Source organism: Gorilla gorilla, chromosome 13, assembly GCF_029281585.2.
Source record: "Gorilla gorilla gorilla isolate KB3781 chromosome 13, NHGRI_mGorGor1-v2.1_pri, whole genome shotgun sequence".
Taxonomy (NCBI): Eukaryota; Metazoa; Chordata; class Mammalia; order Primates; family Hominidae; genus Gorilla; species Gorilla gorilla.
The window spans coordinates 122,693,072-122,706,396 of record NC_073237.2 but is presented as its reverse complement, the minus strand read 5'-3'; the positions used below and the strand labels follow the sequence as shown (position 1 = coordinate 122,706,396).

General features: G+C 48.1%; 1 protein-coding gene across 1 annotated transcript in view; it reads right to left on the bottom strand.

Moving 5' to 3' along the window:
* Positions 1–9,594, bottom strand: part of MVB12B (multivesicular body subunit 12B) — a 179,450-nt gene extending 169,856 nt beyond the window's left edge. The window contains exon 1 of the mRNA XM_031014731.3: positions 8,870–9,594. Within this exon, the coding sequence (XP_030870591.1) occupies positions 8,870–8,950 (81 nt within the window). The 5' untranslated portion in view covers positions 8,951–9,594. The remainder of the gene's footprint in view (positions 1–8,869) is intronic.
* Positions 9,595–13,325: the final 3,731 nt, after the last annotated feature.

The following is a 13,325-nucleotide window of genomic DNA, read 5'->3' as shown; positions in this document are numbered from 1 at the left end:
ACAAAACCAGTGGCTTAATTACATCCCTACAGAAGGGCAAACTTGTGATCAGCTTGCTTGAAATCCAAAGTCAAGGGCACCAAAGACAAAAACTGCCTGCTCGCATATACCAGCTTACAGGGCTGAGGAAGGGAGAAGAATAAACATTTCATTCGCCGTAGGAAACGCCACAAGAGCAGGTAGCTGCTGGAAATGGGTTGTCCCCCAGTAAAAGCTGCTGCTCCGGCCTTCATAGAAAGGGTCTTTGCCTGTTTCCCATCGGCAGCGATGGTCTGTAGGAATCCATGCCCACCTCTGGTGCCCCGGGATTATTGACACCTTTCTGCTGGCAAATTGCAAGCAAGGGACAGAAGGACAGGCAAGGGACTGCCTGTCCCCAAGGAGGGCACCTGTGGCCAGGCCTCACCAATGCACACCACACACACAAACCCAGCCACCTCCTTACAGAAAGGTGCAGAGACCTACCTCCTCAGAAGGCTGAGAGCTGAGGCCAGTGTCCATGCTGTGCCCAGTTAAATGGGCAGCTGGCCTTGGGGCCACCCGTGGGGGACAGTGCACAGACTGAGAGGCTGTCACTGTGGAGCCTCAGGATAGCATCCTGACACCTTCTGAACTTTGGACAGATTACCTGGTGACCAGTCAGAGTCAAATCACTCTGACAAATGCTGCTGGACATAGTCAGGTGGCAACAAGTCACTGGCTGCTAGGAGGGCTGCTAAGTTGTTGGGCAACTAGGGCAAATATTTTTCTAAGCTCTCCTAGATCGCAAAGAATTTTCCAGCTAGGGAACTAACAATTGTGAGCACTTCCTTTCCCCCCCAACAGAAGAATCCAGTGTATGCACGTGTGTATTCAATCTGCCTTATGCTTAAATTTCTATTAACCATTTGATTACCAAACAGATTTTGCATAAACCCCATGAGGCAGGACTAGGGTTCAGATTGCTGTAGCCCTTATGGTGCAATGGTAGGTTCCAGGATTCACTTTCCAAAAATAAATTCAGGATCAAGTTCTACAGCACGGCCCTGGCCAAAGCCCTGCCCCATACAGGCCTGACTCTGCACAAACCAGGGAACATTACTCGAGGGTAGGGCATTCTCCAGTACACTGTGGGTACTACCTGCTTGCCCATGATTACTGCAAATGAGGGTAGTCCATGTCCACTCCCATCAGGTTTTGCTGGGTGGTGCCATATTGTCCCCTGTAGAGAAGGAGAAAAAAAGGACCCCAACAGAAGGCAGATGCCTACAAATGAAACCATCCTGGAGGCCCCAAAAGCAATGGTTCCTGAGCGTTTGGTGATAGGAGTCACAGCTTGCCCTGATGGGCACGGTGCTCATACAGTAAAGACACTAATATAATTTCAGTGCCAGGCAAATGGGGGGCCCCTGCCAGAATCATCAGAACACCTGTCTTCAGGCCAGCCAGGCCACCACACCCCTCTCTGACTTTCACATGGGTCTTGAGAATTTTTTTTCATATATTTGGTCATCTAATCATTCTACCCATATGCTAATGACTTCCAAAATACCTCAAGCCCAGGCTTTTCTCCTGAGACTCAGAGGTATCTGTCTCGCGTCTTTGCCCACATGGCTCAGGAATACCTCAAATTCAGCCGACCTTGCCATCTTCCCCCTGAAGCATCCTCCTACTTTCCCGGTCTCTAAGGGGGCCTGGCGCGTGAACAGTGAGTCCACAGATGAGTACGGAGCCACTTGGGCTAAGCACTGAGGCTACAGTAATGAGGTGGAAAGTCCACATTCTGGAGTGGGAGTTATCCAACTTTAGCATGTGCAAAAATCACCAGAAGAGGTCATTAAAACGGACATTCCTGAACCCCACCCCCTGAGATACTGATGCAGTAGGCCTGAGCTGGTCTAACAACATGCATTTGTAACAAGCTCCCAGCTGACACTAAAACAGCTGGTCTACAGTCCAAAATTTAAGTACAAGAGAGCAGGTATTCATCAGGTATTTGATGAATGAATGGATGGATGGATGGATGGATGGATGGATGGATGGATGGATGGATGGAATGAACCTAAAGGTAATCTTCCATGGAGAAAAGCCTCAGAATCAGCCCTCTAGTCTCCCCCTCCTTCCTCTTGACAGTTCACCCAAGGGCACCAGGTTCCTCCCCTGCAGACACCCACCCCACCATTTAAAACCAGGGTCACACACGGGCGTGGTGGCTCACGCCTGTAATCCCAGCACTTTGAGGCCAAGGCGGGCGGATCACTTGAGGTCGGGAGTTTGAGACCAGCCTGGCCAACATGGCAAAACCGCATCTCTACTAAAAATACAAAAATTAGCTGGGTGTGGTGGTGGGTGCCTGTAATCCCAGCTACTCGAGAGGGTGAGGCACAAGAATCGCTTAAACCCAGGAGGTGGAGGTTGCAGTGAGCTGAGATGGTGCCACTGCACTCCAGCCTGGGTGACAGAGCCAGACCTCATCTCAAAAAAATAAATAAGTAAATAAATAAAACAGGGTCATGGCCAGGCGCAGTGGCTCACGCCTGTAATCCCAGCACCTTGGGAGTCCGAGGCGACGGATCACGAGGTCAGGAGTTCGAGACCAGCCTGGCCCATATGGTGAAATCCTGTCTTTACTAAAAATACAAAAATTAGCCAGGCATGGTGGCACGCACCTGTAGTCCCACCTACTCGGGAGGCTGAGGCAGAAGAATCACTTGAACCTGGGTGGCGGAGGTTGCAGTGAGCCAAGACTGCACCACTGCACTCTAGCCTGGGTGACAGTGAGAGTCTGTCTCAAAAAAAAAAAACAAAACAAAACACCAGGGTCACATCTTCCATTCCCCTCAAACTTTCTCCAATTGCCCAGTCAGACAGGTGCCACCACTCAGAATCCTGACATCATGCAAGCACGTAGTCTTAGCACACGTATGTGTACACATGCACTCGTGCACACATACACATACACACACAGCCTTTCCTCTCAGAAGGCTAGAACATGCTTTCCCTAGCAGACCGTAAGTTACTCAAAGCTGTGTTATGTCCACCACAATGCCCAGCTTATGGTGGGTGCTCAATAAATGGATTATGAATGAATGGGGGAAGGATAAACAAACAAAATTCCTATCCTCTCAAAATTGCCAAGTTTCACTGGATTAAGGAGGGCACATAAAGGGGAGAGGGCACATAAAGGGGTGGGGACACATAAAGGGGCAGGGGCACATAAAGGCGCGGGGGAACAGCAGAGCTGTCAGACCCCTTCCAGTGAAAGCCCGGGGTCTGGGGTCACTGATTCCTCCATACAGGACACACACCATGACCCCAGGGGTGAGCCACTTACAGAGGAGGGGGGAAGGGACTGCAGCACTTCCAGGGAGTTCCAGATTTAGATCTAACTCAGTGCAGCCAGGCTGGATGTGGGCCTGTCAGGGGCCAGTGGGTGCCCAGGCTGGCTGCAGGAAGAATGCCCCGGAGAGCTTGTAGAAGCACAGCTTTCCCATTCCCTATCCTCAGGTTCTCATTTAATTGGTTCAGGCTGGGACTGAGACTGGAGAGTGCACAGCCAAGGAGAAGCTCCACAGTGCTGGGTGATAGAGCAATGAATAAGACATGGAGCTCACAGGCTGTGGGAAATATCCCAAGAGAAAGGGACTGCAAAGGAGGGGACTCTTCCTTCTGCCTGGTGACGCAGGGAAAGGTGAGCAAAGAACTGGCCTCCCTGAAAGACGGGGGTGTGTGGAGTGGTGAAAGTCTTGCAAGCAGAAGACGCAGCCTCAACAAAGGCACCGTAGTGTGAACACACAGGGACTGCTCGGGGAACTGCAAGGAGCAGATGGGCTCTGAAACAAGCTTATAAAATGCTTAAGAAAACAAATAAACAAAACACAATCAAAATGAACTAAAAAACCTGTCTGCACTTCTCTGCTGTTTCTAAGATCTAAGCAATGATGTTGAGCTACAGGAAGGGGCACCCCAGTGGTCTAATGGAAGAGATTCCCAGGCCTTCCGTTCATACTTCCCCACCTGCAACTGAACATTTCTCCAACCAATGCCCCTTCCTTCAGACCTCCATGGGGCCTCCTTATGCCATTAGCTCTAAGGGGGGAAAGTCAGGCAGAGCAGAGGAATGGGAGGGGTGCCCCCTTTGGAGTCCAAGGGACCCGAGCTTGAATTCCAGCTCTGACACTTACTGTATAACCTTAGGCAAGTTAAACTAAACTGGGCCTGAGTTTCCATCCCTATAAAACCGGAATAGCAAATAATATTGTTTCTACAGGGTTATAATGTGTAGAAAGCATCAAGAATTTGCAGCAAAAGGCAATCAACAGAGTAAAACGGCAACCTATGGAATGGGAGGAAATATTTGCAAATCATGTATCTGATGAGGAGTTAATATGTGAATCTATAAAAAACTCCTACAAATCAACAACAAAAAAACAAATTCCTTAATTTAAAAATGGGCAAAGGACTTGAATAATAAGTCTTTCCAAAGACAATATACGAATAGCCAACCAGCACCCAAAAAGATGCTCAACATCACTTGCCACTAGGGAAATGCAAATCCAAATGACATCTCACCTTATACTCATTACGACGGCTACTACCAAAAACAAACAAACATTCTAACAAAATAACTGTTCGCAAGCATGTGAAGAGATTGGGAACTCTGGCACACTGCTGGTGGGAATGTAAAATGGCACAGCCACTATGTTATGGAAAACAGTGTGGTGGTTCCTCAGAAAATTATAAATAGAATTACCATACGATCCAGCAATTCCACTTCTGGGTATCTACACAAAAGAATTTAAATCAGGGTCTCAAAGAGAATTGTAGACCCATGTTTGGAGCAACATTATTCACAATAGCCAAAAGACAGAAGCAACCCAAGCATCCATCTATGGATGAATGAACAAAATATGGTCCACATATTCAATGGAGTATTATTCAGCCTTAAAAAGGAAGGAAATTCTGAAATATGCTACAACATGATGAACCTTGAGGACAGTATGCTAAACTAAACAAGCCAGTCACAAAAAGACAAATACTGTATGATCCACTAGGATCATACAGTTTGACTACCTAGGGTAGTCAAACTCACAGAAACACAAAGCAGAATGGTGGTTGCCAGGGGTGAGGAAAGGGGGAAATGGAAAGTTGTTTTATGAGCACAGAGTTTCGGTTTTGCAAGATGAAAAGCTCTGGAGCTTAGTTGCACCACAGTGTGAATGTGCATAATGCCACCGATCTGTGCACTTAAAAATGAGTAGGATGGTCAATTTTATGTTACGTGTATTTAACACTTTTTTAGAAAGCATCAAGAACTGTAGGTCTCTAATTTCGGTAAGCAGAAGTATAACCCAAGGTGTCTGTTAAGACTGCAGATTCCAGGTCCCGTTCCCCAGAGATTCTGATTCAATAAAGTCTGAGTATGAGGTCCTAGAATCTGCATTTTCATCAACACCACAGGCATATTTAGGGCATTACAAACTCATTTATTTCTCTCTTCTAAAGGATCAGGGGATATTCTTTTGAATATTCTGCTCTGCTGATTAGAATCTGTTTTTTTTAAGTGTGTGTGTGTGTGTGTGTGTGTGTGTGTAAGGAAAGAAAGAACAAACTCGTGTTGACTCCTGCCACAGGTCCAACAAGATGGCCCTCGAGTCCTAAGGGAAGTATGAGCTACAAAGCTACTATGTGCAACCCCTGGGCTCCAGGCCCACAGGGCTCTCACATTTCTGCCTGGACAAGCTCTGCATCTCGCCAGAAGCGTGTCAAGTAAACCAAATGCATGCCCACAGGATGTCCCCAACAAGGGAGGTAATGTCAAGCACACTCTGCAGTGGCTTTGCCTCCCAGGCAGCCGGAGACGGGAGACCTGACTCTGGCAAACCCACTGCAACTAGTGCAGACAGCGCAGGGAAGCCACGATTCCCTAGGGCAGCCCAGCAAGCAGAAGGCTAAGGAGAGCCGGGGTTGGGGGCGGGGTGGGTTGGGGAAATGCTGGCCAGGGTGGGCCTTGGTGAGAGCCAGAGCAGCCTGGGGAGAAGGAGTCTATTCAAGAAACCCAGGCCTCCCCTCCACAACCCAACCTGCAAAGGAGGCTCTGCAACACAGTGTGCTCGGCCTAACCACATCCAGCCATGTAGTCATTTGTTATCTTCATCATCATAATAGCACCTTCGACTTTTCCCATGCTTGACTCCAGCACCATCATTATTTTGCAGTGTGGCAAGGATGTCTCCCTTTGAGTATGGAGCACTTCCAGCAAACTCAGACAGAGGGGCCTATGCCATTTGGATTCTGATCCCCCCAGGAGAAGATCCTCCATGAAATGGATAGAGACTACACTTCTCCCTTACCCCTTCCAAGGCCCTGAGAGGGCATCCAGCAGTGTGCTCACATGGTGGCGTGGTTCTGTAACATGTACAAACACAGGATATTCTTGTGTTCTTTTTCTTAATGCTCTCCCCGCAATAAATTGTATAAACATCGGGCATGAAAAAAACACCATGATCTGCTGCTGGATGCTGAATCGCACACTTAAATTTCATGAGGACCGCCACCTCCTGCAGTGCCAAGTGCATCACATACATTAGCTCCTTCAGCTCTTCTTGACTGATTAGCTTTATGGGGTAGGCTTTGTTCTTAAGACACTTTTACATTACGGAAATGGGGATTCAGAAAGGTTCTGTGACTCCCCTAGGGTCACCTGGGGTCCAGGAGGTAGCCTGAGAGTCAAACTCAAGCTCCTAAATCCAAGTCCAGTGTTCTTTCTACTATACCATCACTTCCTGGTTGTCCCGTTAAAGACTAAATAATAGGCCAGGCATGGTGGCTCATGCCTGTAATCCCAGGAATTTGGGAGGCCAAGGTGGGAGGATTACTTAAGCTCTGGTGTTCAAGACCAGCTTGGGCAACATAGCAAGACCCCAACTCTACTAAAAATAATAATAATTTAAAAAAACAGCCGAGCATGGTGGCAGGCACCTATACTTGGGAGGCTGAGGTGGGAGAATCGCTTGAGCCCAGGAGTTCAAGGCTGCAGTGAGCCATGATGGTACCACTGCACTCCAGCCTGAATGACAGTGAGACCCTGTCTCAAAAACAAACAAAAACCAAAAAAAAAAAAGCAGACAGAAAGAAACTCTAAAAATAAATAAATAAGCTACTCCTCTCATTCATCCGTTAACAAACCTCTCGTAACGACCCCTACCGTTTACTGACTTCTTGCCATGTAGCAAGCACTGAGCTAGACTTTTCTTGCAAAATTTCATTTACATCACGCCATAATCCCATGAGATGAATACTATCATTAGTTTCACTCTACAGATGAGGAAACTGAAACTCAGAAAAGTTCAATAATTTGTCTAAGGGCACAAAGTAAGTAGGAAAGCCAAGACTTAAGCTGAGGGCTAATTCTAAACTCCCTGCACATAACCATGGCACAACATTCCAGTTGGAAGTGGTAAAAGGTCCCTAGCAGGATGGAGACAGGGCAAGGAAAATGCCTTGAACCTAAATTAGGAGTGTGACCTAAAGCCTAGAAGGAAGGAATGAAAAATGTGGATTACAGAAGGTAAGTTTAGGTTTAAATGAACCAGTAATCGCCACATCAACTGCTTCCCATGGGGCTTGGAGCCCGGGTCCCAAGCAGAAGCCGCATCTCTCTGAGGCCCTATTTAAAGATTCTGAGCATGGTACAGTATCTCCAAGGACCCCACATGATTTCTAACAAGCAAGAAAGGTGTCACCATCTACTGTAACTAAACATCCTGGCACATTGAGTTTTTCAGTTAGTCAAGGCTTCACAGAGCTTATTTTTTAACTTTCTAAGCTTTCCTGGTGCCGCTGATGAGATTTCCTAGCCCTGTTAAAACGAGATGAGATCCAGCCAGCTGTCGAGAAATGTACAATGAGATTATACTGAGAAGGAACCACGAGAGACAAAGGCCCCTTAAGAGGAGCTGGTCTGCTGTCTGCTTTTGTGGCAGCAATCGGAGTGGGCTCTGGTTCTTGGGTGGGGGCAGGAAGCAGGGAAGGGGCAACCACCATTTGCCTTTTGCCCTCCTGTGGTCTTCCTCAGTGCCTTGTGCAAGAGGTGTTGAGGGGCAGGGAACAGAAGAGTCTCATCTTTCATGGTGAGAAGGGCTGCTGATTTAGAACAGTTGTGTGTTGGTAACAAAGAGGACAAAAGATGCTCTTGGGTCTACCCCGTTCCCTGGTGCCTGCCTCTGAGGATGTGATGTCCCCTGGTGCCATGCCTCAGCTCTTGTCCCAGCCCCTGCTCCTCCCGTCTCGCTGGTGCTGGAGTCACTGTAGGGTGCTCGACGTGCCCACCATGTTCCTGGATGGGTGCTCTGGGTCTCAGGTACCCAGGCTGGGCATGTCACCTTGCAGACAGGTGCCCGAGGGTTTAGGTGTCCTCTCTGCTGTGCCCAGGTCACAGAGGCAGTGATGCCCCTGGGGCAGGTGCACGTTGGTTTGCACCCACGTGACCAGAGAGAGCAGGACCCCAGGCCAGGCCGGTCAAACGACTGACTGTCCCCAGTCTGTGCCCAGGTGGGCCGCCTCCCTCTCACGCGGGCAGAGGTGGCTCTCGGCGCCCCTCACCTGCCCGGGCCTTGGGGGCGCTGCTGGCACTCGGGTCCCCCAGCTTCTCCCGCCTGTCGCCGCCAGGCCGAGCCCGGGCACCGGCAGCCGCGGCGCGCTCGGGGGTCTGCAAAGGCCGCCCGGGCCTGTCCCCGCCGCGGGCCGGGCACGGAGCCCGCAGGCCTCGGCGCGGCCCGGCTCCTCCCGTCCGCCCGCCCCTCGGCCCGGGGTCCGCGCCCGCCCGCCCGCCCTCCCGGCTGCAGGGCCGGCTCCGCCGAGCCTCCGCGGCGCCCGGGCCTCACTTAACTGTTCCCCGCTGGGGCGGCGGCGGCGGTGGCTGCGGCGGCGGCGGGTCCCGGCTCCGTCTCACGCAGAAGCAGCTTCTCATCGCCCGGGCGGCGCGGGAGGGGCCGGGCCCGGGGCCCAGGCGGCAGGAGCCGGCGCCGCAGCTCGAGCGCGAGCCTCACCGAGAGCGGCGGCGGCGGCGGAGGGGCGGGGCGCGGCCTGGCGGCGGCGGCGACAACGGCAGTGGCGGCGGCGGCGGCGGCGGCTCCCTCCGCGGGCCGCGGCGGCGGGCCGGGCTCCGGGCCTCCCGGCGCTGGCGCTGGTTCAGGATCGGGGGAGGCGCCCGGCGCCCGAGGCTGGCTCGGGCGGGAGGAGGGAGAGGGAGCCCTGGCGTCCCGAGCCCGCGCCGCCGCCCCGGCCGGCACCCCGCCTCTCCAGCCTCCCCCTCGACCCAGCCCGTCAGCCGCAGGCAGGGCCCCGGTGCGCCCACCCGGGCCTCCCCGAGCCCGCCGGCGACCCCAGTCCAGCCTCAGGCCCCCGGGAGCCCACGGCCTCTAGAGCCTGGGGCATCGATGGTCCCCGCCCCCAGGCTGGTCTTTTCCAGGGACCCTCAGCCCACTTAGCTCTCGTAGGCCTCGCTGTACGCAAGACCAGTCTTCCGCTCGGCTGCAGATCCCTGGAAGCCCCCAGGCCCTCAGGCTAGAAGTTGGCCCCTTCTAAGGACTCTCCGCCCACCCAGCCATTCTAGGCTTCACTGAACCCTAGAATCCTTCAGCTCATCTTCCCCCATCCCCCAGCTCACCTAAGGTGAGCTCAGCCAGTCGTCTCAAACTAACCCCAATTTCCTAGCAATTCTCTTATGTTGGTTAGATGATTTATCCCCAGAAGCCTAGAATCAGGTTTATGGGGCCAGCCTCAGGCAAGCATCTAGAAGAAGTTTTTAGCAGGAGTCCTACCCTGCAGTACTTGGGGAAAGGCATAAGCCAAAGATAAAATGGAGCTGGATGGTTGGGGGAGGGTCCAGAGCTTGACCCTCAGCTAGAGTGGCTGGTAGGAAAGGCGGACTCTGCGCCTTAACCAACCATGCCCCCCACACGGCCCAGCCAGGCACCCCAGGCAGAGGCCAGCGTGTGCAAGATTTGAAAGGTTTCCTACCAGGAGGCTGGAGCATTCATTAGGACCTGAGGACCATGCAGGAGTGATCAGCATTGATTTGCTAATGCATTGAGTCTCATTTTCACACATTCTAGGCTTTTCCATAAGAGCTGTTTGATCCTAAAGAAAAGGGTGCCAAGCAGAATGGGCTGTCGGGGGAAACATCCTGTAGGGAAGCCATGCACGTGTGCATTCCCAGTGTCTTCACTACTCAGAAATGCCATGGAAGGTTCAGATGGCTTTACAGCAAGCCCTATCATCCCATCAGGGCGCAGATCATCCCTATGTTACTTAAACTGTTACACAGGAAAAAATAAACAAAAGAAACAAAAATTTTTATTTCATTTCCCAAGTTTAGCATAACCCTGATACCAAAATCTAACAGACAATACCAAAAAGAACTGCAGTGACTAACCTAGAACACGAGTCCCCAGAGAATTTAATATTTATTTTTTGAAAATGGGCTTCTGTAGGCAACTTGAGAAAGTGCTGCATGCCGTTTATAGTGTACCTTTTGGAGAATCACGATAAGTATTCGTATATTAAGGAAGGCCTCTGTGAAGTCCAGGAGTAAAGAAACCTGTTTGGTTTGTTTAACCTGGCATTTCCCAAACTCATCTGAGCCAGGACCACCTTCTAAAGCTCACTGATAAATCTTCAATATGTGAATCTGCACTATATATTTAAGTATATAATAGTTGTAAAACTATTAAATACAATTTTAGCCATTTGAATCCAGTTTACTATTAAAGCAACTCAAAACCCACCATGATCAAGCAAGATTTATTCCAGAGGTGCAAGAAAAATCCAACATTAGGGAATTTGTAAATTCATTGCATTGTTAAAGGAAAACAAATTACAGGATATTATCAATAGGATAGATGCTTTAAAAGTATTTTATAAACTTCAAAACTAATGACCCATAAATTTCTAAAAACTCTTAGTAAACTATTATAGGAAGAAAGTTTAAACTTTTAACATGACAAAGTTTATCAGAAGCAATCAACAAACATATTTAATGGTGAAACACTAAAGGTATTCTCATTTAAGTCAGTCAAAAGGATGCCTGCTATAATGGCTATAGAATAAAGCCAATGCAATAAGATAAGAAAAATAAATAAGAAATATAAATATTAGAAGGGAAGAGATAAAATTGTCATTATTTGCTTATGATTTAAGTGTTTCCCAAAAAGTAAAAATAAAAAAAAATCAACTAAAAATCATAGAGACTTTGGTAAGGTGGTCAGTTATAAGATAAACACCAAAATCAATGGTTTTCCTAAATGTTAAGGGAGAAGCCTTCTCCTTCCTTCTTCTTCTTCTTCTTCTTCTTATTATTATTCTTTTTTTTCTTCCCTACCCTGTCTTATGGTATTGAAGGGAGAAGCCTCCTTTTCCATATAGAGGGACTTCCATTAGAATAAGACTTCTGGCCTCTCTCCATTCTAAGGGAAGATGAGTAAGTCTGGAAAAAGTGGACAAGAATAGATGTTTCTGAGTTCTCTTTTTGGATTTGGCTGACTGCAGAGAGCAAATATTTCCATGTGCTCTCACTGTGGGTTAAGTGAACCTGTTTCAGGGACAGAGTGATACTATTGTCCTGCACCACCCGCCACTACACAAATAAATCTACTCAATTCAGGGAGAAATATAGCAAGCCCACTTAGCTACAGAGCAAAAGCTACTTTTTCCAGTCAGCTTCATTAAAAATTAAGGTAGTATTTTTGTCTTATGTCTCTTTCCTGTGTCTATGCCCCAGTTTGTTCCAAACTTAGAATAGGGAGGGAGGTATTACTTACAGAGACCTCCAAATACAACACTAAAAACCAGTTATTTCCATTTAGGAAGTATGGTGGAAAAAAAGCATATTCACGTTAGCAATGAATACTATAAGGCATATACTAGGCATAAGCTTAACAAGAAATGTGAAGGTCCGTGGAAAAGAAGGACCTGACTGAAGGACATAAAAGAAGATCTTAATAGTCGGAAAAATATAACAAATCCCTGGGCAGGAAGTCTCAACAGTGCAAAGATGCTGTGTCTCCCCAACTCACTTTGTAAATTTAGTAAAATTCAGATCAAGGAACCACTACGATCTGAGGGGTGAGGTGAGATGGAACACGATGAAATTATTTTAAAATTTACTTTGATTGGCGTGAGTGTGTTGGCTCATGCTGGTATTCCCAGTACTTTGGGAGGCCGAGGTGGGAGGATTGTTTGGGGCCAGGAGTTTGCGACTAGACTGGGCAACATAGTGAGACCCTGTCTCTAAAAAAATTTTTTAAATGAGCCAGGTATGGTGGTGTGTGCCTGTAGTCCCAGCTACTTGGGAGGCTGTGGTGGGAGGATTGCTGGAACCTAGGAATTTGAGGCTACAGTAGGCTATAATCACGCCACTGCACTCCAGCCTAGGCAACAGAGCAAGATCTTATCTCAAAAACAAACAAACAAACAACAACAACAACAACAAAACAAGAAACTTATCTTGATAAATAAGTATGAGGAAATACCCATGAAATTTTTGAAATGGAAGAATAATGAGAAAATATTGCTGTAACAAATATTACAATATAATGTAAAACTTCAGAAGAAACTATGGGCCACTAGTGTAAGAATATACACTTTTGTCATATATTAAGTTCTGTTTATAAATGCTTTGTTTTTATCCATTCATCTATTTGTGTGTATAGATATAGATATAGATTTTTTTTTTTACTTTAAGTTCTGGGATACATGTGCAGAACATGAAGGCTTGCTGCACACGTATACATGTGCCATGGTGGTTCACGGCACACATCAACCCGTCCTCTAGGCTTTAAGCTCCGCTTCCGTTAGTCATTTATCCTAATGCTCTCCCTCCCCTTACCTCCCACACCCCAAAGGCCCCAGTGTGTGATGTTCCCCTCCCTGTGTCCATGTGTTCTCATTGTTCAACTCCCACTTATGAGTGAGAACATGTGGTGCTTGGTTTTCTGTTCCTGTGTTAGTTTGCTGAGCATGCGTATTTTTTAAATAACTATTCCTGTAAAAATAGGTATATCCATTGTATATTATACATCTATTGTATATAATAGGAATATCCATTTTAATCTATTGAGCTATTTGTATATACTTATACAAATAAGGTATACAAATTTGTATATTTCATACACCCTACTCCAAACCATATTTTCTGGCCTAGACCACTCTAGTAATTTCCTTACTGGTCTCCTGGCTTTGCCCTACCCAAACAATGGAAAGTAGCAACCAGAGCAATCACTAACAAATAATAATAGGCCAGGTATGGCGGCTCATGCCTATAATCCCAGCATTTGGAGAATGCT